Genomic DNA, 25,226 nt, shown 5'->3' with positions numbered 1-25,226 from the left:
CACACCTCATATTTTGCCTTAAATAATATTCAGGAACATATTTCGATTATGTCAAAGCACAGCGGGAACTACGCAAACACAAGCAAGGGGAACAACACATACAAATACACACAATGAATATATATGAAGAAAAATATCTTGGATAAACAACAATTAAAACAAAGGTAAAACATTAAATAAAAGTAAAGAGAACCACATACAAGGGGTTGTTATATATGATATTACCATTACCATAAGTCAATGTCATTTGGCATATCTGGCATACTTGTGTCATACTGTGTTATGAAAAGAAAAGGAAAGAAGAAGAAAATAAATTAAAAATTCCTATTTCTTAGAGATACTCCCATCTGAATATTTTATTTGAAAAGAGGGACAATCTACATTTATGGATTTGGAAGACATCCAGTTGTATCACAAGCATAACACATGTGCTCTGTTGTTTCTACAGTCATGAGGACTTCAAGACTTCAAGTGAAAATCACATGTTTTGTTAGGATATGTGTGTTTACTTTCACTACATATTACATCAAATCAAAAATGTATCCGTGTTACAGTAATCTTCAGTGGACAGTGTACAAACTCAAAAATGCAGCCAATACTTTGATTATATATACATATACAATATCAGTCTTGCTTTAGAGACGTATGCTGTCAGTATATCATATATTACATGTAAAAAAAAAAAACTTTGGAAACTTTGCAAAATGTGGTCCAAACATGTCAAGAAATATTGAAAAATGTGTGATTCCTTGACCTCAAAATGACAACATCCATATTAACATATAGGGAGCTGAAAATCATAGAACCTGTTTTTTTTTTTTTTTTTTTTTAATAATTGCTTGTGTGCATTTTGTCATTGACAATAAAAAAATCACTCATCACTCCATACACAGGTGGACAGTAAGCACTTTGATTGACTCAACGGAATTTGAACTTTTACAGTTGCTGCATTTGCATTTCTTTTATCTATTCTCACTTTCATCTACAACAAATGTCAGCATTGTTTTTTTTGGGGGGGGGGGGGGTGTGCTAATTGTAGGCGTCTGTGAAAACTGTTTTTCTGACTAAGCTTATTGTTTCATAAATGTTTGCAGTCGAATGGCGCCATCTAGTGTCGATGCTGTGTAAGTGCAGGTGTGAGCCAGTGAAGCACTCCCTCACTACGTAGCACTGGAGCGGATCTGGGCCGACAGCGAAGTTGGATCCTGGACATACACGTATCCACCCCGGTCTGTTTGTAAATGGAGTGACTGTGACTCCGTTAAAGTGAACGTGGAGTCGATTCACGGATGAAAGCTGTGCTACATTAGATGCTCCAACTTTTGTTTGTGTGTGTGTGTTTATCTAAACAGATCACAGAAGCAGTGAGGGGGATCGGAATTTACCGGTGACAAAATCTGAGAGGGAAAAAAGGGAAAAGAAGTTCCACTCGATACAGCAACACTTTTTTCTTTTCTTTTTTTTTAATTTTTTGTTTGACACTGAAAACAGTTTTTGCTTTTTGTCGCAACAAAGTAACGTACGATTTAACGCCTGGCGTCGATGAAGAGGATCTCCTTTAAAGGGACAATTCCAACTTTTCCCCCCCTTTGGGTTCACGCTTCAACTTTGAAAAAGAGTTGCAGCCATGGCGAAAAAGTATGATTTCCTTTTCAAACTGCTGCTGATCGGGGACAGCGGAGTGGGGAAGACATGTCTCATCATCCGATTTGCTGAGGACAATTTCAACTCCACTTATATTTCAACCATCGGTAAGTTGTTACTGTGTGTGTGTGTGTGTGTGTGACATTTCTGCACCAGCAGCTGATGAGTGGCCACTCTCTCTCTCTCTCTCTCTCTCTCTCTCTCCCTCTCTCTCTCTGTCTGTCTCTCTCGCTCTCTCTCAAACTTGGTTCATGATCAAATGTTAGCTGACATTTCTCTTCTGTCTCTATTTGATGCTTGACACTGCACTAACTGGTTTCTGAGTCTGTTTTCATGTCTGAACTAGTCTGTCCTCTCTCTCTCTCTCTCTCTTTCCTTCTTTCTTCGTCTGTTTTCATTTTGTCGCTCATCTTTTTTTCTTTTCTCCTTCTCCATGTTGAATGTGTGTTCTCTCTCTCTCTCTCTCTCTCACTCTCTCTATCCTGACCCTCTCTCCCTGATCTCTCCTCAGATCTCATTTCTCCCTCTCTGCTCTCAGAAGGTCCACCCACCCTCATTCCTATCTCTTTTGCTATCTCCGTGTTCCCTGAAGAATGGTTTTCTTTCTAGCGTGCAGAGTTTCTGCAAAGGACACCCCCCCTCTTTTTGTCCCTCACTGTCTGTCTGACTGTCTCACTGTCTGTCTGTCTGTCTGTCTGTCCATCCATCTGCATCCAGCAGGAAAGAAAATGTCCGGTCGGCCTGTTTATGTCTTTCCTTTATGTCTATGTGTTGCTGTGAATGCAGTGCATTGAGGGGGGTCACCATCAACCATGAATCACTCCCCACCCCACAGTTAGGGTGACCTATATATTCTGCTATGTGTGTGAGTGTGGGTGGGTGGGTGTGTGTTTAGTTGTTTAGTTCATGTCTGAGGTATTTAACTAATTTTCTGCCCCCTCCTCTTTCCTGTTCTCTTCTTATCTCCCAGGCATTGACTTTAAAGTAAAAACCATTGAAGTGGATGGAAAGAAAGTGAAACTCCAAGTCTGGTAAGGGATAATGTCCGGCTGCTTTCTGGGACAGTTTTTAGTTTTTCTTGGTGTTGGTGCTGATTCAACCTTATTTGCCTGAGAAGAAAGAGGACCCCCCCCTCTCTCTTGTTCTCCAAATCTGGGACTTTATGACAGGGTTTATTGTCCAAGTATTCACATCACACATGGCCACCACAGAGAACCACCCCATGACATTTTAAAAGGATAGTTCCGTTTTTTTTGTGTGTGGTTTTATGAGGCATTGACACATTATCAACATTGACTAGCTCACCACTGAACCACCCTGTGACCAGGACTCTTGTTCTCACTGAAAACATGGCTGCTCACAGGGACATAAGTAAAAACAGATGTTAGCCAACTAACTAAAGGCTGACCTAATAAAACGTACACCGTAAGTCTGCAAGATCTTAGTATTAACTGAACTTTTTGGTAAAGTGGCCAAAATCTGTTTTCCCTTCTCTCCCTGTTGACAGCCATGTTCAATGAGAGCAAATCGCTGGGTCCAAAACAAGTCCATGGACATGGCGGGACTTGGAGAAGTTAGTGTTGCTAATGTTTCAGTACCTCAGACACTTACACTTCAAGAAAAACCTGAACTAACCCTTTGATGGTGTTGGAACAGTAATTTAAAGGTGCTGTTCTCTGCTCAGGAACAGCTAGCAAGAGGCTGGGTTTTGAGAAAAATACAACAGTCACGTCCTGTCCCCTCCCATCAGTCCTCTGGTGAAAGCCGTGCCCCCACAATCATGGCCACATTCATATGAATAAGGAAGCTACATAAGTAAAATACTGCTTAACTTACTAATTACTACTAAGGATGGGAATCACAGGGTACCTCACCATACAATATTACACATGATACATGGTCCACAACACCAATACTATCACTATACAGTGATTCTGTGATAATCATATAGCGACACATCACGATATTTGTCTAACTAAAGAAAACAAAACGTCCATGAAAAGTGCAGGATTTCGCTATTTATTCACAACACAGAGAAGAAAGTGTATAAATTCTGTGTATTGAGCGTGGATGGAGCATCTCTTAACGTAGCTTTCTGCCCACTGTCGTGCTGTTAACGCCCTCTTCTTCAGCCAGATAACTTCCACCCAAGTTTCCCTCATTCATTTGAGCAGTGACACCCGGCAAGTGAAACAGGCAGGGAGTGTTTACTTTAGAGTGCCTTCATTTGTTAATTAAGATATCGATATTTGCCCTGGTGCATTGATTATCGTATTGCACAAGGAAGGACGACGATATATCACCAAATCGATATTTTGACCCACCCCTAATTACTACATGACTATTCTGCAATTCTGGTGTAATATCAAGTTCTGTATTCCACTAATGCAGGGTTTCTCAAACCTGGGGACCCACTGAGCTGCATGTTTCAGAAGTTTCCCCACTCCAACACAGCTGATGTTGCATGCTGGGCAGTGGGTCCCCAGGACCAGGATTAAGGAACCCTGCACCAATGTGTAGCACACTAAGACAACTGACTGGTATGTCACCCAATCTAAGCTGATCTGAGTCAATCCACAGTCATTTTCTTCAGTCCAAAGAAAATCATGGGTCATGTCAGTGCACGGGCTAAAACAACCAATTTCTTTTCAGGTTTTTTCTGACTTTATTTATGGAATTCGATCAGAATGTGACGTTTAAATGAATAAAGTAAAACATGTGAGTATACATGCATCAGTACTCATTGTTTGACTGCGAGTGTGTGTGCTTTGTGTAGGGACACAGCAGGGCAGGAGAGGTTCAAGACCATTACAACGGCCTACTATAGAGGAGCCATGGTGAGCACAGGACACCTGTAGAACAATCAGCCTGGCATCATTGCCAATTTGTTCTAGCTCTGTACCTTTGACTAACTCTCCTCCTCCTCCTCCTCCTCCTCCTCCTCCTCCTCCTCCTCCTCCTCCTCCTCCTCTTCCTCCTCTGTGGCAGGGCATCATCCTGGTCTACGACATCACAGACGAGAAGTCCTACGAAAACATTCAGAACTGGATGAAGAGCATCAGAGAAGTGAGACTGCTTCTTCTTAGCCATGGCAAAGACAACCAGGAAATGCGTAAAATTTACTGCATAGTCAGGTGGTTTCATATTAGTCATACGAGTCTTCACTCAGTGGAGGAAGAGACAAAAACAAAACAGCCATTGCACAACTGGTGATTTTAAAGGGTCATTTATCCAAAGTCATGCAACATATTTTAGTCATCTCCTTCCTTCCTCCCTTCATGCAGTATAAGTCACTTATTTTACTACCTCGTCCAAGGAGGCCATGTTTTCACTTACTCTGTCTCTGTTTGTTGTAAACAGGATTATTTAACAACTACTGAAACAAGTTTTATGAAATGTTTGAGGCATGACACAAGGAAGAACCCATTATATTTAATAGCAGATCTGATTAAGGGGGATGTGTACAGGGTATATGCACTTTGTTGTTAATGTTGATTCAATCAGGTAAAATTTGTTTGACCTGATAACCTGATGATTGTTTCACTCACTCACTCACTCACTCACTCACCGCTTTATTCTCCACATGAGGGTCGCGGGGGGCGCTGGTGCCAATCACAGCTGACAGTGGGGTTCACCTTGGCCAGATCACCAGTGCATCACAGGGCCACATAGAGACAAACAACCCTATTGTCAAACCAGTTTTTGGTATTTTTTTAAAGTGAACTCAATAGACAGTCACACCTTAACACAAGCTAATAAACTGGGAACAAAACATGCTTAAGGCTTTATAACTCATAAAGAGTCAGCGTCCGCATACACTAAATACACTACTTTTATTTTGATTTAATAAAAAAAACTTCTCAGAGAGCGCCCTCCTGCCAAACAGCTGCTGTTATTGCCTCTCAAGATCTGATCTCGTGTTTAAGTCCCTCCTCCTCATCCCCTTTAATCTCTTTATCCATGTGTCTACCTCTAAGCCGACACCCCTGAATCACCTGCACGCGGGCAAAGTCAATCAAATCTTGTGCTAATCAAGTAATTGTGTTCCCTCTTTCCCAGAATGCATCAGCCGGGGTCAGTCGGATGTTGCTAGGTAATAAGTGCGACATCGAGGCAAAGCGGAAGGTTTCCAAGGAGACAGGAGAAAAGGTGAGGCGACTCCAAGAGGAACCTTATTTACAGCGCATGTATTGTGTCATTCAGAGAACAGCAGGCACATAGATGAATGAATGAATGAATGAATGAATTGTACTATCAAGCAAAACATGGGGGGTCTTCCTTTGAAGAAGCGACTGATAATGTGATGTTATTCATGTCCCATCATTGAATGTGTTGTTATGAAAGTTATTATTGCTCATATCCTGACTTACTATAAGTACGTGTCTGTTGTCAACAGCTGGCTAAAGATCACGGCATCATGTTCTTTGAGACAAGTGCAAAGTCCAGCATTAATGTTGAGGAGGTGAGTCAGGACAAAAACACATCTGCTCCAAAGCTCATTCATTAATGAACTGCTTTTCTTTGTTATTGTGCTGCTTTGTTAGTTGAACTTTAACTGTTAATCTCACTCTTTTTTTTCTCCATCTTTAGTCTTTCCTGTCTTTGGCTCGTGACATACTACAGAAAAACAGCAAGAAATCAGTGAGTCGGAAAAGACACAAAATATGCCAAAACTGAATCCTTATGAACGTGGAATGACTGATACACGTGTTCACGTACACCTGTAATGCTGCTCTTTGTCTCTTTCTCCTCCTTTGACAGGGACCCACGGGCCGAGAAGTGAAAATCACCAGCAGTACAGAGAAGAAGTCTTCCAAGTGTGCTCTCCTCTAGATGTGACACTGGTGCATACACAGAGCAAAGTGCAACACCGATTTAAGAGAACATCAGCATTGCAGGAGGAACACATTACAACATGGTTTCTGTCTCCATCTGGTGGGCTCAGTGTCAAATACATGCATCTGCAAAAAAAACAAAAAAAAAAAAAAACAAGTGTTATATCTTAAGTGTTGACACTTTTGTTTCCCAAGAAAATATAATTTATGGGTTATTCTTGTGGGATAGTGTATTTCACAATGAATATGTTTTCTGCAACATCTACTGTGTTCGCATTAATGTTACAAGAGCTGGTCAGGTGGAGTTTTGCATGACTCAATGCAGAGTCCTGATAGAAATCCACAGTATAGTTTGTATTACTCCGGCTTATCACCACAGTATAAACCCTGCAGCAGCACTGTCTAGCGTTTTTTATAGAACCTTTGTAGAAAATCACACCTCCGCTTATAGTAGAGCCGTTCCAGGCATTTCTAATGTGTGAGCATTTGCAGTATAATAGTATAATAGAGGAAGAGGTTGTCATACAAAAAACATTTCAGATTAATTATGCTCCCGGTTGAAGTCCTTGACCCAACATGTCAGTTCAGTTCTTTCTAATTTCAAGAGGCTTTGTACAGCGCAGTGATTCAGTAGATGGGGAATTCATTGGAAATTCTGAAGTGATTGAATTACGAGTCATTACGTGTTTTGGTGAGGAACGCACTCTCATTTCTTTGTCAGTTCATTTAATCATTTCAAACTAATTAGCATCCTTTTTCCTGCAGTGACACATAACAAACAGGGGTTTCTGTGCAACGTCACAGAGAGGTCATATGTCAATAGACATAACTTTCTCCATTAAATGTATCCCTGTGAAAACCGATCATACTGTATATGTTTTAATAGTGTGCGTCATCAAAATGCATTCCACAGAATATACATTAGATACCGTGATGTATATTACCACCATGACATAAACATTCCCTTTGTGCCGAATATGAGAAAATGGAAACCTGCTCTTTGTGTTAATGACTTGCTGTTTGCTCAAACCGAAACAAACAGGCGTTTCCTTTTAATAGATGGATGATTGACAATGTGGACGATGGTCAGTGAGATAAGTGCAATAGGAGAGGGTGAGTGGAGAGATAAAAGAATGATGGACAAAGCAAGTGAATGGACAGGATGTGGGGGCCTGGGAGGCGGCACTGCTCCCATGTCCCTCATTTTGAATTGATTTAGTGGCTCTTGCCTTTTATCTGAAGTGCCTGTTATATCTCTTACTAAACACCACCGCACAACATCTGACTTGACAGTGTCCCTGTGTTCAGGCATTGTTGTTTTATGTTTTTCAGGGCACTGGCGACGACTGTGATTACTTGTGCTCCTCTAATCCTGACAGTTTCTGCTCCGACACGCTGTTACTCTCACATTCTGTGTCTTTTTAACTCTGCCATTAGACTTTGTATGGAGACTGCAGACGTGCTGCTTGCTGAATTAAAATGCAAAATTGTAGACCATGGAAAGTCTGATGACATTTGAAAACACATGTTGACACAATGATATAATTGGTGTGTATGCCCAGACTATGTCACTTGTTAAGGTTTAGTCATATAATTCTCTTAATATCTACGTGAAAAGGATAAAACCTGTAACAGAGAGGGGGTTAATCATCCAGGACAACCTGACATGCACCAATTACACATACAATCTAATTTGAAACAAAGGATGAAGAACTCAAGACTGCATGACAGATGTGTTTATAATGAACAAATATTTGCTTATCACTCTGATCTGTATTAGAAAAAACTTTTATACTACTTTTTTGGAAAGTCTTCTTAGTTGGCTGTTCAGTTCAAGCCACGTGTGGAGGGTGACAGAGGTTCTCATTTAATGAGTGAGATAAAGAAAGTCATATTCTGTGACTATTAATAGAATATTCATAAAGGTCTCTACATGAATGTGAAAAGAGGCTGGTTATCGTTTGATGTCCTGCTGACTGGAAGATAAGTGGTCATGTTTTATCCATTGAAAGGCACGAGCTAATGAATTAAAACCAAAGATTGCAGAAATGTTATACAACAAGAGGAGTTTTCATTTGCACTCGGCTGAAAATTGATCCTTAAAGCAGTGATAAATTATGTATTGGCTCATAATACAGCCATATAATTACAGAAGCCTATAAGCCCTTATGCTAGTTGTTCCAGTATGTCTGTTGACAGAGTCAATATACTGTAATAAGATTACAGGCATGTGTGAGACACACACTTCCACATTTAGGTCCACAGGTCACCGTGTTTTAACGACTCTCCTCTCAGTGCAGCAGTCAGTCACATTTTTTCTCTCATTTCTATCATAATAATCTGCCATTATTAACAGGAACTAGGAGGAGTTTCCACATATCTCCTGTTTCTGACGCACTACACTGGTTACGTCTAATGTTCCTGATCAAGTTCACGGCCCAAAGACTTGCTATACTGCACAAAGCAGTGCTGTAATGTAACAAAGTACAAATACTTTGTTACTGTTCTTAAGTACAATATTCACGTATCTGTGCTTTACTTTGTTATTTATATTTATAGCAACTTTTACTTTTACACCGCTACATTTCCTCTAATTATCTTTGTTACTACAAAATAAAATCAGAAGAAGAGTTGGTATTATGGTCTGTATTTATATAGAGTTTTTCTGGTCTTGATGAGCTGCTTTACACTACAGTTTTCACCCGTTCACGCATTTTTCATATTCATTCATTCATGGGGTTAAGTGTCTTGCTCAAGGACACATATAGACTAGCTTAAACTAAAAGTACATGTTATATCAGAAAATGTCTTCTTTTGATACTTAAATACAGTAAATGTCATAAACTTTTACTTAGTAATATTAAAAAAAGTGACGATGCTTGTACTTTTACTGAAGCATCCCTTTTAGGTATTTTATACAAGACTGATACAAAGCTCAGAACCAAAATAAGACAAGTGTCTTTGCTAATCGGTCATTTTCTCCCTCTTACAAAGGAGATGAATGATTCAAAAAGATCTTAAAGCTCCAGTGTGTAACTTATGTCGCCAAAACACTGCATCAGTGAATCCAAGTTTCTCAGTTTCTCACACTTCATGTGTTTTGAGCTGATAACTGTGTAACTCGTGTTAAACAGGGTCATATATAAATACAAATCTGGTTATTTGCTTAGTTTAATTGTTGCCGCAGCAGGGGCTGGAATCCGTCGCTAGGCAACCGTCCCTCCTTCCCAGCATCAGCACCGCGACGGTGTGCACACGCTCTGCCGCAACCTCCATGTTGCCCGCACGTTCTGCGTGCTTTGTCATCACGTAGCAGGGCAGTTTTCGCTTTTTGCAAACATGATACTCGGCTCTCTCTGCCAGAGTCAGAGCTGAGGAACGGAGACGAGGCGTGGGAGCAGCAGAAGGGAGGGGCGAGGAAAGGAGAAGGATTCATTCAATCATTCATTCATCATCCTTGAGGGATTTCAGCATGTCACCGCGGGCACACGGCGTATGTCGACCGTGTTGTTTTGCTCATGTGACGTTTGATGGAAGGCAGTGAGGTAAGCAGCATCCGGGATGCACACACGCAAACACACGGTCTGAGCGGGATGCCCGCGTGACTGCAGGGAGGAACGAGGCGGAGGAAGAGGAGAAGGAGGAGGAGGAGGAGGAGGGTATGATGCTGCTGGTGGTGATGGTGGCGCGGGGGGTTTAGGTGCGTGTGGACCACCACAAACCCCCGCTGAGTTGGAGCTGTCAAAGATCGAAACCCAGGGGGGAGAGGTTTTATTGCAGAAGGGCTGTGATATTTTTGGTGCAGTTTGATAATCGATAGAGGATTTTTCTTTCTTTCTTTTTCTCGGTGTAATTAGTCTCGTGTTTTTTCGACACGCACCGATGTGATATTGACGGGGGTTTGATCTCCACGCCGTGACAGGATGGACCTGACATAAGGAGGAGGAGGAGGAGGTGCGAGGGGCAGCACATGTTGGGGTTTGGCTCGGACACTGAGTGGACACTAGCGCCGGCTCCTGTCCTCATCGTTGCTGCTGCTGCTGCTGGTGAAAAATCAGCTGGTGTTCTATTGGATGCTTGAGAATTTGCGGCCTGCTCTGGTCTCCAGTTACCGCAATGCCACTGGCGAGAGGAGGGAGAGGTGGAAGGCTGTCCTGATGACAGGAGCGAGCAGCAAAAAGCATATGATTAAAACACTATTAAGAAAATTGCAAGTAAACTAGTGCAGTTTTGTGTGAATACGTCAGAATGACTTGATAGGATGCAGATATATATATGCTGTGCAGTGAATAGACTAGTGGTCATAATAGACTGTAAACTGCATTGACTGAATCAACCTCAGTATCATGGCTGAAATGTCAAAATCAGACAAATAAGGGGGCTGCGAGTGTGTAGTGGCTGCTCAATTCTCAACTTTCTGCTGACAAAGTTCTTGGACTCACTGACTGGACTGTAGTGTGCACCACCGTGGGGCACTGCGCAGCACCTATGGCACCTGCCAGTGGAGATTTTGGTGCATAATTGTGAGAGTGGAGCTCTGAAGCCAGCATTGGTGTCTCCCTCTTCAACGCTCTTGCGCCTACACCACAACAACTGAACATTGCTTTATCAAACCAGAGTGAGTGTGAACTGTTTCCCAGCCTCCCCCTGCACTCACGGATGAGCCTGCCATGCCTTCACCGTCGGACTCCAGCAGTGTGGCTTCGGCCTCCGGGTCTCGGGGCTGGTCAGACAGCCGTAGAGGGATGTCAGGCCGGGGGCCCGGAGGAGCACGGCTGCTCCTCTACCTGGGGTTGTGCCACCTGGGTCTAGGGGCCATGGTCCTGGCCTTCTCTTTTACCAGCATGGCCTTCACCTCTTCAGCTCGTGTGAGGCAGTCCTGTCCATTTTGGGCTGGTTTCTTTGTAAGTGTAAATCTGACCAAAGAAAATTGCACCTTTAAAAATGAAACAGTAAATATTGGTAATTACCTGTGTTATATTATATGTGCTTTCTGTTACCAGGTGGTGGCATCTGGAATAGTTGGGATAATCTCCTGGAAGAGACCTTTGACACTGGTGGTATGTGTATAACATTATCTTATAACATTAAGGTTGTTTATCACAAATAATCTGGTGCTTAGACCAATACAGGGATGAGCAAGGCAATATGCAACTTGCAAAGATATTCTATTTCATTAAAAACTGTAATATGTATAAACAATATACAGATTATCTAGTGAGAGGGGAGGAAAAGGGGGGAGAGTTAAATGGCTGACAGTCTGCTGTCATTCAGCCACAGGAGAATTAAACCACTGTCAATAATATTTCCATATCAATACAGTATCTCAAAGGATCAATACAGTACCACACTGACGTACTGTAACATTTCAGTTTATCAATATTTCAATACAGCCCTAAATAACATGACATTTCAAGTTATAAATGTAGGACAATGTGCCACAGAGGAAGAGTGTATTAGCAGGAGGGCAAAGACTTCCCAACAAACAGTCCAGGTTCACTGTGTTTCTATAAAGCTGTGATGATTTGACACATTCACCAATGATTACCTCGGCCTAGTGGGTTCTAGTTTTGCTGTGAGCAGCATAACTCAGAAAGAGAAGAGTAGATTTAGATTTTCTGGTGATGTAGAACTGATTAGATTATGGTTGTGATCCAGTTATGAAACTTTGTTGTCTTAATGGTGTTTGTGGTCACCACAAATTCCGTTTAGTAGCTTATCTTCATCGGCAGAAGGATTTGTCTTAGTCTTATTTGATTCTAGAGGTCCTTCATTATTAATAATCCTTGTAATGTGTTTTTAATGCCATTTTAAGTGAAATGTGTCATGTTTTTGACACAATAAACCACATCTGTCTGTCTATCTTTTATCTATGCATAGCTGTGAAAACAGAGGGTTTAGTTTGTTGAGAGTAAAACTCTTGGCACTGTGTGGCACTCGTTCTAACGCCCTGCACTTGGCTGTGTGCTTGTCCACAGGTGTCACTGTTCATGCTGCTGTCTGCAGTGTGTGTGATCCTCAGTCTGGCTGGTTCAATGCTCTCCTGTCAGAACGCACAGATGGTCAAGTCCATGCTCACCTGCCAGGTACACAGCATTGCTTTCTGCTTTCATGCTGTAATACCCTTCAAACCAGCTGCATGTGGAAAGCGTCAAAATATGGATGTTATTTTCAGTGTGGAAATAAGTTTTTCACAAAAATCCTCTGTGTGTGTAATTGTTTGTAGGTGGAGAACGGCCTGTGTGTGTGTTGTGCACCCACTCACTCCTGCTCCATCACAGAGGAGGAGACCCTGGTTCTGTACCTGAATGCTGACTGCCATTCAGTCAGACACCAGTTGAAGGTGAGTATTTATGCCCAGGTTATCTATTAAATATGACCTTCTACAAATAAAAAGCCAGTTTATTTTATATTTTTGGTTTTCCTTAATGTACATTTGTCTGCAGGACCTTTTGTTCAGTGCCTGCGGTCTCAGCATTCTCTCCACCATCATCTGTACTTTGTCCACTGTGACCTGCAGTATTCACATATTCTCCCTGGACCTTGTGCACCTGGTAAGTGCAAACGCAGCACATTTTTCATTTATCAGACTCGCTTTTGTTTTACCAATGTCCCAAATGATGTTCCTGCAAAACCAGGAGCTGCACTTCAAGAACTGAACTTCTTGGACCGAAGAGGTTATTCCACCCAAATGCATAGGGTTAATCTAGATACTAATTTGTCTAAGCATAGTTTAAATTGCCATTACATCTAAATATTTATCGAACTAATTCTTTTTAAACAGTTATTCCATCGGAATATTACTTGATCTAATGCACCACTTTCTGTCTCACAATTCAAGTTGCATGTTGGACAATTTGTGTATTTCATGGACATTGTGTTACAAAGAAGTTGGGTTGTAGAAGAGTAAGAAGAGTGCTTTTTCCTAACAATTCTGGCTCGTTTTTCCACCACTGTTTCAACAATCACCAGTAATTCATCACATAAGACTTTGAATGAAATGCATTTTTACAAAAAAGTGGAGTTTGGTTGGTTTGGTGAGGACACTTTCTTTCTTCTCTCTTTCCTAACCCTCCTTTTTTTCACAAAAATAGACCAGCTAATTGTTGACTTTGTGGTGAAATTCAGGACGACATAATTGTTTAATTGTCGTCAAACAAATAAAACTAACATAAGGTATGTCCCCTGAATGTGCAGCCTCCAGTATTACAGGAACCTCACACTTACAATGACAAGCACTGTGCAATATCTGAAAAAAAAAAAAAATTAATTAGACTATACAAATAACCTATAATCGTCTTTTTGTTGTATAACTCTGCCTCTGTGTGTCCAGCTGGCTCCCCATCGCTCCCGTTCAGTCAACCCAGAGTGCACCACTCCTCAGGACGCGTTCCTGACCAACATCATGGACTTTGAGGAGTTTGTGCCACCCATCCCTCCACCTCCGTACTATCCTCCTGAATACACCTGCAGCTCTGAGACAGACGCTCAGAGGTAACAAGGACATTCAATGGTTTACTCTACATCAACTGAATGGTGTGCAGTTTTTCATGTACGTGATGTATGAAAATGATTATTTGACATTTTGTATTCACACTTAGCATCACCTACAATGGCTCCATGGAGAGTCCTGTTCCCCTGTATCCCACTGACTGTCCCCCTCCTTATGAAGCAGTGATGGGACAGAGAGCTGGCAGCCAAGTAAGTACGAGTGTGTGTGTGTGTGCACGCATGTGTGTGTGCCCATGCTGATTAGTCTCTGTTGTCACTGTTAAAGGCGACAGTGTTTGACCCCCACGGCACTGAGCTGTCTGGAGAGAGAGGAACTTCTACTGCCTTCAGTGGAGAAGGTGAGAAAACATTACATCAATGACAAATTCACCTGTGCTAGTTGAAAGTAGTATCACTAATAAGAGATGAACTGTTAGTTAAAGGTCCAATCTGTGTTTATTGGCAGAAATGTACATTTACATTTAGGTTACAAAGTAAGATGGGGCATGTGTTATGACATTTGTATTATTCCTGCTCCTTTTTTGTTCATTAATGGTAAGTATAGTTTTCAAGTGTTGTTAAAAAAAAGAAAGACAATAATTTGAATATACTACACACAAGTAGGTATACATTTTAAATAACAATTGCTAAAATAAAAAGGCCTCCATCGCGCACTGCCATTCCTACTGCAGACCAAACAGACAAACCAGCCAGAGCTTAATACACAAACAGACAATAATATGTGGAGGCCATAGTTCCTTGAAGCACTTACTAAAGGGAGGACTAAGTGCATCATTAATTCTGTAGATTTAAACAAATAATACTATTAGATATTTAATGTGAAAGGAATATAGAAACTTACTTAAGGAAACATTTAGTTTACCAGCTATTCAGTGGAATATATTCTTGATAACAAGTTCCCACATAGATTCTAGTCTTGTTATTAAAAGATCTTATTTGTTTTTACTTTATTTTCAAGTGTCGATGGACAGTGGATCTCTGTTGATGTCAGAGATTGTGGACATCCCTGACGATTCCTCCCCATCAGAGGACTCCTGCCTGATGGAGGTTGGACTGAGGCACCAGGGGGAGAGAGGGAACAGGACCGCCAGTGAGGTGGGAGACGGAGGGGAGCTCTTCAGCTACCGTGGTCCTCCATCTCAAACACCAGAGAGTCCTCTGGCAGGAGGACCGAGAGCCAGACGCTTCCTCAGAGGAGAGAGGTCCAACTCCTGCTCATCTCCCAGCACTGCCACCACCACATACAGGTGAAGACATACACACAGTTTCAGTACCAAATGATGGTTATTATAATTGAATTGTTGTTCATTGTAAGTCGCTTTGGATAAAAGTGTGTGAATGTAATGTAATGTAATGTTCAAATCCAGAGTGAAGCCTGCATTTAGAAACAGGAATTGTCCTGTGTTGTCCTCTAGGTCTCCAGTGCTGCGTCGTCAGGCAATGCTAGCAAGTAGCTGCTCCCACCTGGAAACAATACGAGGCTCCAGCTGTCAACAGCAATCTTCCATCCCAGAGATTCGAGTACACTCCGCACAAGGAGCTGCTGTGGCCTCCTTAGTTCCATCCCCCTCGGTTGCCGGTGCACCGGGCAGTAATGGGGCACCACTCCCTCACCAACCGCTGTATCTGCGACGTAGGGCGGGGAGGACTGAGAAGGATGGAGAGAGAGGAAGGAGGGAAACTGAGGGGCTGACTCCCCTCGTGAGGTCACACAGCGAGCCAGGACTTGGCTCCTCGACTGATACAGGTGATTTAAACACTAACACGAGCACTTTTGCTTTGCTGGTTTTATAGTTTCTATAACCTGTTCTGTTTTCTGCAGTTGACTTTGGAAGCAGAGCTCTGGAGGACTCTGGAGACAGCAAGGCATCTATAGATACAGGTTAGACCTTTGTTTCTAAAGGAGAAATGTGATCTTTAGGTGTCTCCCTGGTCTAAAGATTAACATGTGTTATTGAAATGTGACTCAGAACCTCCACTGCAAGCTGCCACTGCCTCTCTTTTCTTTGCTGTCAGCATTTACGTTCAAATTAAAGTGGGAAAAGCCCAAAAGAAAACACATTTAAGTCATTCTGATGAAATTCTGATAAAACTCAGCAGCTAACAAGCGTCATTAATCAAACTCTCTTAGGCCAGAGGAGACCGATATGCAAAACTATCCCCATGTGAAAGTGATTTATGAAACTCGTCCACGACATTTAAATTAACAGTGATGTGATTACAGCTTGATATATTAGATTCCGGTGTGGAAACTATCATGTGGTTCACCAGCTTCTCATTAACAATATTTTCAGATGATACACTTTATTATTTATGACTGTCGACACAAATCATGGAAAAGATCACAAAGCGAAGGCTGCGTACGCGATGTGACACGCAGTAATTAGAGGACATAACTGAAGATAAGCCATGACAACTGGGCTGCGCTACGGGAAACGCACTACAAATCTCTGATTATCTGATCTGTCATTATGTGTAATATCACTATGCATATGTGTGGTGTGAATTTCTGAGCAAATCCTTGTAAAAACTGGCAGGAAACCCATCGGGGGTTGGTGCCTTCTAACTTCGCATAGATTTATTACACGATATCATTGGCTGAAAAAGAGTTTGATTCTGTGCACACTGTGGGAATATTCAGATAAATACACAGCTGTGACAAATATAGAAATGGTATGGCATTTCTGTTCAAGTCTCCCTTGGGTTTTATTAAATACTGACAAAATGAATGAACTGACTTATAACTGTTTTCTTTTTCACATTTTTTCTGACTCAATAGGTCAGTCCTCTGATGTGTGTCTGTTGCCCCGCACTTCTCTGCCTCCAGCGGCAGCCTTACCGAGCAAAGGCAGCATTAAATCAGCGGCTGTAGGGGTGCAGGTGCCCGCCAAACCTCCACCCACATCCCCACTACGTTTACCTAAAGATTGCCACCGTTCCCTCGGAGACCTTAAGGCAAGTCTGAAAAAATAACATTGAAAATTCTCATACAAGCTGTGTTACTTCTTGTCTTATCCTAACTGATGTTTTTGGTTTTTTTCTTCAGGTGACACGGGTTCTCATGGCTCGTTTCCTGCAACGCTCCAAACGCAACCTAGCTCCTTCCTCTGAGCATGCTGGGAGCACAGGGCAGGGACCTAAGAGGCGGACTGGAGCTGAGGGTGCTGCCACCAACCACCTGCCGCTGGAGCATGTATGACAATGATTCACCTCATAATTTCATGTACTTTCTGCATGGGGTTTGCATGTTCTCCCCATGTGTGCGTGGGTTATCTCCAGATTCTCCAGGTTCTCTGGTTTCCCTCCACAGTCCAAAAACATCCAGATTAGGCAAATTGGACACTCTAAATTGACTGTAGGTGTGAAAGTGAATGGTTGTTTGTATGTGTCACTGTGTGGAGGATAAAATGGTAGAAGATGGATGGATGGATGGATGGATGGATGGATGGATGGATGGATGGATGGATATTCTTCCTCTACCTTCTTTCAAGGAGCCATGTGCATCTCCAGTTATCTTGATTAATTCCTTTTCAGGTTTTGCTTACACCTTGGAACACAGGCCGAGGGCAGCCCAGCCGCAATGCTCACCATCCACCTCATCACCGTGGACACCACCACTCCCACAGTGACAGTCGACACAACCGACGCTACAGTGGACGGGTGCCAGAGGGGATCCACCTGCGCAGCTGTGGAGATTTAAGCTCCTCCTCCTCGGCGTCACTTCATCGACTGGTGACGCCTTGTCCACCCCATGGGTCATCGGGAGCTCTCTACTCAGAGTCTGCAATGTGAAGACAGGAGAAGGCTGGAGGAGGGATTGATGAGGAAAACCCCGGAATGACACAAGGAGTGGACGGCAGGTTTAAACTAATATTTAACCAAGACAAAAGTGGTTTTGCAACTTTTAAAAGTCTGTTCTCCTGTTTGTTCCTGTCACTACTGTATTCGTGAAGTCATCTGAGCAAATGGCCTTATTCAGTGGTGCTCTTCATCACCCAGAACATTGACCCAGAGCTCACACATTCAACATCAGTGAAACAGCTCGTGTCTGGCTGCTGTGGTCTTCTAACTTACTGAGACCAACCAGAAGCATCTGTCCTGCTGAATTCTTACTCCCTCACTATAGTCAACTGGAAACGTCTTTTCCTCAACAATGGAGACAGAACTCAACAAACACCAATGCTACAACAACCACTTACTCACATGTACAGACAGTCTATTACATAATTATGGGTTGCAATATGCATCTGGCCCTTTTGTACATTGCTATATATAGCCACAGAATCACTTATGTAAAGTGATCATGGAATTATTCTTACTTTGTCTTCCATTGACTTCAATTGTTTTTTAAAAACCCATCTCAATAAATATAATTAGCTTGTTTAGAGTAAGATTAACAGATGAGGACAAATGCTCTAATGTGAAAATATTTTTTCAAAATTCAGGTTCCTAATTTCCCCCCAAACTCTCACAGCTCTGCACTGGCCTTCAAAAGAAAAGCAACTAGCATTTCTAACACAGACACACTTCAGCCTTTCAAATGTATTTACTGTGCATAGCCCCTGGACACTGTGGTTTGATTTGCATATGTGCATGTTTTGCTAAAGCATACAGCAGGAAACCTTGTGCATCAGATCCTGACTGTCTGTGTAACTCAGTAACATGTCCTCAGAATGTCTTTATCTGCATGTTTGGAAAATGTTTATTACTTTTTTTCTTCCTCTTGCACCCAAGACCTATGATATTAGATATATTTGAAATGTGTTTGTGGTGATAGGTAGCTGAGGGCAAAGGTCAGAGTCAAAGGAGTGCAGTGTTTCCAGAGTTTTCAGTCAGATGACTCCAGACATGTCACTGCATCCTAATTTTATTTTGGGGAGACATATATCTATGATAATAGGCAAAGGCAGCCTGATCCTGTAAGATAAAGAGGTGTAAAGTGCACTGTGACTCGGATTAAACGAGTCTCTTGCAATAAATATACAGACATTCTGTATGAGGTTGGGTTTCACACTATGTCTCAGCATGGTTTCCACTTGCAAAGGGTCGTGAGTGTGTAGTCAAATGAGGACAAAAAAAGAAGCCTCTTTTGGCTGCGGACACACCACAGACAGTGAACATACGGTGAGTGTGGACAACCGGATTCTGTTGATATGTATGTCAGTTGTTTTTTTGGAAAGTCTTTTTGGTGTCACGATATTGACTCCATATCAGTAAGGACTCATTTCTGAGGCATTCATAATTATGTAACTACTTTTAAAAATGTACACACATACACATACATGCTCTCATGCTCTCTTATCAAGGCACTGAGCTGTGGTGTTTCTACCTCCTGTCTTGCATAAAACATTATTTATTTGAAGAAATGCATATCTGTATGGCAGGCTTAACAGGACGTAGCCTTGAAAGCAGAATTATAAATGTATCTAAATACGACACCGATTCCAGATTTTAAATGAAAACTTCAAATGCAAGTTATGTATTTCAGCATATGAAATAAATGATAGTACTAAAATAAAAAATAAACACTTTTGTTGATGTTTTATGCATAACAAACATGGATAATATGAATATGAACTACGGTTAAGCTGATCTTCCTTTTTCTCTCTCTTGCATTGTTTAAGCTTTATATTTTCTACTGGAAACAAAATTATTGAACAAGATGTATGTGACTACAGGGCGGGGCTGTTGAACTTAAATGTAGCAGAGTGATAGGAAAAATGGGAGTCACAAACAGCTGCTTCTGTGGACTAAATTTACATGTAACTTTGAAATAGTAGTCTTAATTGTTTTTAGCTTAAGGGGGGAGGGTATAAACATGAACAGCATAATTAATATAGATGATTTAAAATAGAAAAACAACGTAGGAGAAAATTATTTAAAATATATCATACAAAAAAGAAAAGTTACATTGTATACATACTGTATACACGTGTTCACATAGACATTTGTTTGTTTAACTGTTTGGGCCTAGAAAAGTTTTGCCTCACTTGTATTTCTCTTCTCAAGGATTTATTTATTTATATGTATAATATTCTTCAAAATGTGTTTCTGACTCAAATTTTATTATATTATACTATAAGAAGTGAAACGTTAATTTGCCTTTATGTGGCTGTGATTTAATTAGTTAATTTATTTTTATTTTATGAAAAAAGTTTTGAAGCCTCTCAACCTGTTTTTTTTTTGTTTTTTCTTCCTCTCAGTCAGTAAAACGGGTTATCAAGCACCAGACTCACCAGACTCACCACTCCACTTTAAACCCCGCCTCTTCTCAAATTCTATTGGCCATTCCATATGAAAGCCCATCCTGGTTCGATGTCACCAGCCAATGAAAACACTTAATGTCAAATGGAGCCTTTAAAAACCACGCCCACGCGTGCCTCTCGCAAGGTGTTCTGGGAAACTTAGTTCTGCTGCTATATAATAAAAAGCACTGCGGCGCGAACACGAACTACAATCTACACATCCTGGGTTTGGGAATTACAGACTTTAGTTTGCTGAATTAAACCCAACAGTTTGTGACAAGAACGCTGACACTATGGTATGTAAATGTTTTTGTACGAATAAATATATACATGTTGTTACGCTATGCGATAGCTACCCTATGTTTTTGACTGGAAACTCGATATTCACGAAGACTAAACATCAACTAGCGCTTCCTCATGTCAACGGAACTTACGGACGATAATTCTCTTGACCCCGTCTTTGCTTCGTGTTTACATGAAGCATTGTGTACCAATGGGGCTAACGTGGTTAGCTTGGCGTTTTGTCTCACCCGGAATACATTGCTAAGGTGACGTGTTTACCTGGTGTGTACAGTCCGAGTAGTAACGCAGATGCTTGTTGCCGGTGTGGAAGACACTCACGCTGCTGTTTGAGGATGAAACGCCTGCTTAGTTTGGTCATTAATGTCCCAAAGACGTGGCCGACAGTGGGTCAGGTTAAGTTAAAAAACACATGTCTTCTGCTGTGCACCTCGTCTCTCCAGGGAGACAGTATCTGCAATGGGACTCACGGCAAAAAGGCTCTGCTGTCCGACCCTCAGCTGTTTGATGTTCAGTTTGAGGAGCTGGTGGCGGAGCTCACAGAGAGAGACCTCACTGATCCTGCGCTGGCTGATGCCCTGAGGAGGCTCAAAGAGGTAAATATGAACACTGTGTATGCTTGTTTTTTTGCTCAGTTTCCAGCTTAACTGTTCTTACATGTAAGTGTGCTGTGCACCCTTTTTTTGCATGTAGGTTTTAGAGTACAATGCTCCTGGAGGCAAGAAGAACCGAGGCCTCTCTGTGATTGGCTCACTGAGGGAACTTCTCCCTCCCTCTCAGCTCACACAGGACACTGTGCAGAGGGCTCTCATTGTGGGATGGTGCATTGAGTTGGTGAGTAGATGTTGTCACACCTTCACAAGCACCCTCACCTTTCCCAGGTATTACAATATGAACTCACTTAGGTGTATGTTCATTACACAGTGCAACACTATTTATTCACTTTCAGTCAACACTGTATTCATCATTTTAACCTCTATACACTTTGCCCATCCAACAATGTAACATATATGACTCACAACAAGGTTATGTTATGGTAATCATTTTATAATAGAATGCCTGAAAATATCATGTCATTTCTTATCCAGGTTCTGGCATTGTTAATAACAATGCTATTGGTTTAGTAATAAAGAGATAGTAATATCATAGAAGTAATACCATGTTATTTCCAAAGTAATATCCATATTATATAATGAGAATTGCTACAGGCTAGCATCAGGGTCATGTCTTTACATGAAAATTGAAAATTACCATATGATAAAGTTGCAATTGGTCCTCCCTTATCTGTTTTCTTTAACCCTCCGTCATGAGCGAAATTCAGTCTTTATTTGTCTGACATTTGTTGTGATAATTATCAATATTGACAGATTTGAAAATGTTATCATGATACTTTTTAAATCACATTTTCAAATCTGTCGATATTGTTGTTTTTTTCTTTCTACTTTCTTTTTTCTTTCTACTTTCTTAAATGTGAATATTTTCCAAAATGTTTTGCTCCTCAAAAAAAAATCTGTTAAGAGGATGTCATCATTTTGACATTTTGGGAAACACTGATCAACCTTTTTTTTTATGACATTTTATAAAAACAATGTCTACCTGCAACCAACTGAATACCTTTTGTCTGATGGTGTATGTGAGAAACTATGGTGGTCTTGATGGATCATATAACGTGAAACTCCTTCCCTCTAACCAGTGTTTCATTGTTGAGCTACTTTACATGATGGTCACATGATGGTGACAGTTATATGTAATATAAAGGACTCTTCTAAAATAACAAACACGACAGGTTCGGATTTTAATTTAAAACTTATTTACAAACATTTTACTCAGACCTTCACAGGTTACCAACTTGTTTCACAGTTTTTTTGAGTGACTGGCTGTTGTGGCACTTCAGCGAGGGTGTTACCTTCTCTCAGTCATTAAGTCAAACAACTGTGCCTCTGTTGCTTTCAGCTTCAGGCATTTTTCCTTGTGGCAGATGATATCATGGATTCGTCTGTGACTCGGAGAGGACAGCCCTGCTGGTACAAGAAGGTGAGACTGAAATGGATTCTCTATAGTGTGCTAGTCTCTTCACAGTGCTTCCAGGTTTTTATGTAAATGTGTCTGTTTGTTTTTAAGGATGGAATAGGTCTGGACGCCATCAATGATTCTTTTCTGTTGGAAGCATCAATCTACAGACTTCTTCGCAAACATTGCAGGGATCAGCCGCACTACATCCATCTACTGGAGCTGTTTACTGAGGTATCATTATAAGTCCTGATTGACCACGCAGGAAGACATACATTAGCTTAGGATTCATAATGCACCTCTGTGTATTTCAGACATCTTTCCAGACAATGCTTGGCCAGGCTCTGGACCTCATGACAGCCCCCCCGGGTCAGATTGACCTCAACAGATTCACCATGGAGAGGTAATGAAGGGAAATATGTAAAATAATTTGCAAAGGAGAGTTTTGTTTACCACAGCAAATAACTGTAATGTTTTTTCCCCCCACCTTGTCTCACAGATATAAAGCTATTGTAAAATACAAGACCGCCTACTACTCTTTTTACCTTCCTGTGGCAGCTGCAATGTACATGGTGAGTGTGTTGCCAACACATCACAGAAAGAAATCATAGACATGATGGCGATGAAACTGTAAAAATAAGTTCACAAACTGGGTTTATGGTAGATTTATGATGCTGATTATCTTTGCCTATTTTACTATATATAATAATAACAAAATGATACACAAAACTAAATTTAACTTAATGCATAACTGTCTCTGCAATCTGGATTTTGTGTCTGCACTGCAGTCCACTTTTTGTGACTTTGCAGTATTTATATAAATTTTCATCAAACAAAAATGTGTAAATCACATAAATTAGTAGTTATCAGCTGATGCCAGGCTAGGTACTGAACCCCCTTTCCTCCCAGAGTGCAGATTTGTGCTGTGTGCGTGTTCACTAATGGTGTCTAATAAGGATATAAGTAATAAGTTACATTCACTATCACTTATTAGTGTGTGCCAAATATAAAAACTTTGTCAGAATGAGAACATTTAAGGTGCAACTGTATACCTCATAATGATTTTACTGTGCCTTTTTTTAGGCTGGAATCGAAAGTGAAGAGGAGCACAATAATGCCAAACACATCTTACTTGAGATGGGAGAATTCTTCCAAATACAGGTAATTACGTCATACACACCATGTCCAATTCCATGCTAAATATTGGGTAATAATGTGCTGCAGATTTTATGGTGTTAATAATCAATGAATGTCACTTGCAGGACGACTATTTGGACTGTTACGGTGACCCTGCTGTTACAGGAAAGATTGGCACAGACATCCAGGATAACAAATGTAGCTGGCTGGTCGTGAAGGCTCTGGAGGTCATGACGCCTGAACAGAGAGCAGAGCTGGAGGTGAGACTAACAATCCCTTCCACTTAAACACTGTAATATACTTTGAAAATGTGGCTGCAACACAGGGTTGTATGCAAAGGTTATTACATTCAAATTTGGCTCAAGAAGAGTGGGTATAGTGTCCAATATACTGTACTTACGTTTTTACAATTGCACCACTGGTGGAAGTGCAGAATTCTATGAAAACGTGCTGCCCTTTCTCATAATCCTTAGATTTGTTGTCACTACCCTGTAATCTAATCCCACTTTAGGGAAAGAACACTGTCAGGTAGAGTTAAGGGATTTGGGTAAAATATATTATCTTATTCTTGTGGTCAAACTTTGTTCAATAAGCTTTAGTCCAATATTTATTATGTTATAGAATTTAACACCACATGAGATACCATCCAAATATCAGTTACTGTACTCAAATGCAAGAATGAAAACGTACAGATAAGAACAGTTTTCAACATTTATGTATTGCACAAAGAACATACAGTGGACTAATAAAAGAATAGAGTGAGTAAATTGCTCTGTTTCAAAGTGCGATGATGTGATTTGAAAATGAAGAAATGTTCAGCTTCACTCACTGGTATGTCAGCAAATGCTGATTCCATTTTCATTCCGTCCTCAGGCATGTTACGGACGCCACGATGAAGCAAGTATAGAGGAGGTCAAAACACTGTACAACACCCTGCAAATGTCAACACTGTACCAGAACTATGAGGAGGAGAGCTACCAGCGGCTACAGAAACTCATCGCTTGTCACGCACAAAACCTTCCTCACTCGGTCTTCCTCAACTTCGCCAAGAAAATCTACAAGAGGAACAAGTGAGAGGGGAATGACGATGTGATCTGTGCAGGAATATCAGGTGCATCATCCAGCTCCTCTGGCAGACGCAGAGCTCTCACTCCAGCAGCATGACCCAAACCAGAGTGTGATGTATTTTTCTAAATCCTGGCGGCAGTTTCTGAACTTTTCAGTGATTTGTAAATATTTGGTTGTGGATGACGATGCATTACAAGTCTCTTCAGTTCTATTTTTTGAACCCAGCGCAACACTGTACCGTGTAACCAGTACTCTGTGAAGGATGATCTAGCTTTTTCATTTTTATCTGCCGTAAGGCAGGGTGAAGATTCATCTAAAATGATTTTAGTTTTGTGAGAATAGCTTCATTCATTTTTAATACATTAAAGGGAGATTGTGTAAGATTCCTGAGGATAGATGGTCAAACCCAATTAGTTGTGTTAATTACAAATAAAAATTGTTATGATACTGTTTAGGTTTTTTTGTGTGTGCGTGT

General features: G+C 41.1%; 3 protein-coding genes across 4 annotated transcripts; all 3 read left to right on the top strand.

Moving 5' to 3' along the window:
* The first annotated feature begins 1,149 nt into the window (after positions 1–1,149).
* On the top strand, positions 1,150–7,976 carry rab13 (RAB13, member RAS oncogene family). The gene is made up of 8 exons (XM_058648663.1): positions 1,150–1,751; positions 2,615–2,675; positions 4,421–4,481; positions 4,633–4,710; positions 5,704–5,793; positions 6,041–6,106; positions 6,235–6,285; positions 6,406–7,976. The coding sequence occupies exons 1-8, from the start codon at positions 1,628–1,630 to the stop codon at positions 6,475–6,477; spliced, it is 603 nt and encodes a 200-aa protein (XP_058504646.1). The 5' UTR covers positions 1,150–1,627; the 3' UTR covers positions 6,478–7,976.
* A 1,764-nt stretch (positions 7,977–9,740) lies between these two features.
* fam189b (family with sequence similarity 189 member B) lies at positions 9,741–19,523 on the top strand. Its single transcript, XM_058647396.1, has 14 exons — positions 9,741–11,383; positions 11,483–11,539; positions 12,458–12,565; positions 12,706–12,822; positions 12,926–13,033; positions 13,813–13,973; positions 14,081–14,180; positions 14,257–14,329; positions 14,950–15,238; positions 15,407–15,738; positions 15,814–15,873; positions 16,771–16,946; positions 17,038–17,184; positions 17,526–19,523. The coding sequence occupies exons 1-14, from the start codon at positions 11,150–11,152 to the stop codon at positions 17,781–17,783; spliced, it is 2,220 nt and encodes a 739-aa protein (XP_058503379.1). The 5' UTR covers positions 9,741–11,149; the 3' UTR covers positions 17,784–19,523.
* An 852-nt stretch (positions 19,524–20,375) lies between these two features.
* Positions 20,376–25,201, top strand: fdps (farnesyl diphosphate synthase (farnesyl pyrophosphate synthetase, dimethylallyltranstransferase, geranyltranstransferase)). 2 transcript variants are annotated; one of them, XM_058647398.1, is made up of 10 exons: positions 20,376–20,532; positions 20,980–21,132; positions 21,230–21,370; positions 22,490–22,570; positions 22,658–22,780; positions 22,861–22,949; positions 23,046–23,118; positions 23,630–23,707; positions 23,809–23,943; positions 24,557–25,201. In XM_058647398.1, the coding sequence occupies exons 1-10, from the start codon at positions 20,530–20,532 to the stop codon at positions 24,755–24,757; spliced, it is 1,077 nt and encodes a 358-aa protein (XP_058503381.1). In that variant the 5' UTR covers positions 20,376–20,529; the 3' UTR covers positions 24,758–25,201. The 2 variants fall into 2 exon arrangements, with proteins under 2 accessions (XP_058503381.1, XP_058503380.1); XM_058647397.1 differs by lacking the exon at positions 20,376–20,532 and having other exon boundaries at positions 20,698–21,132.
* Positions 25,202–25,226: the final 25 nt, after the last annotated feature.

This window comes from Solea solea, chromosome 13, assembly GCF_958295425.1.
Source record: "Solea solea chromosome 13, fSolSol10.1, whole genome shotgun sequence".
Classification (NCBI taxonomy): Eukaryota; Metazoa; Chordata; class Actinopteri; order Pleuronectiformes; family Soleidae; genus Solea; species Solea solea.
This window is presented reverse-complemented; position numbering and strand designations above follow the sequence as displayed.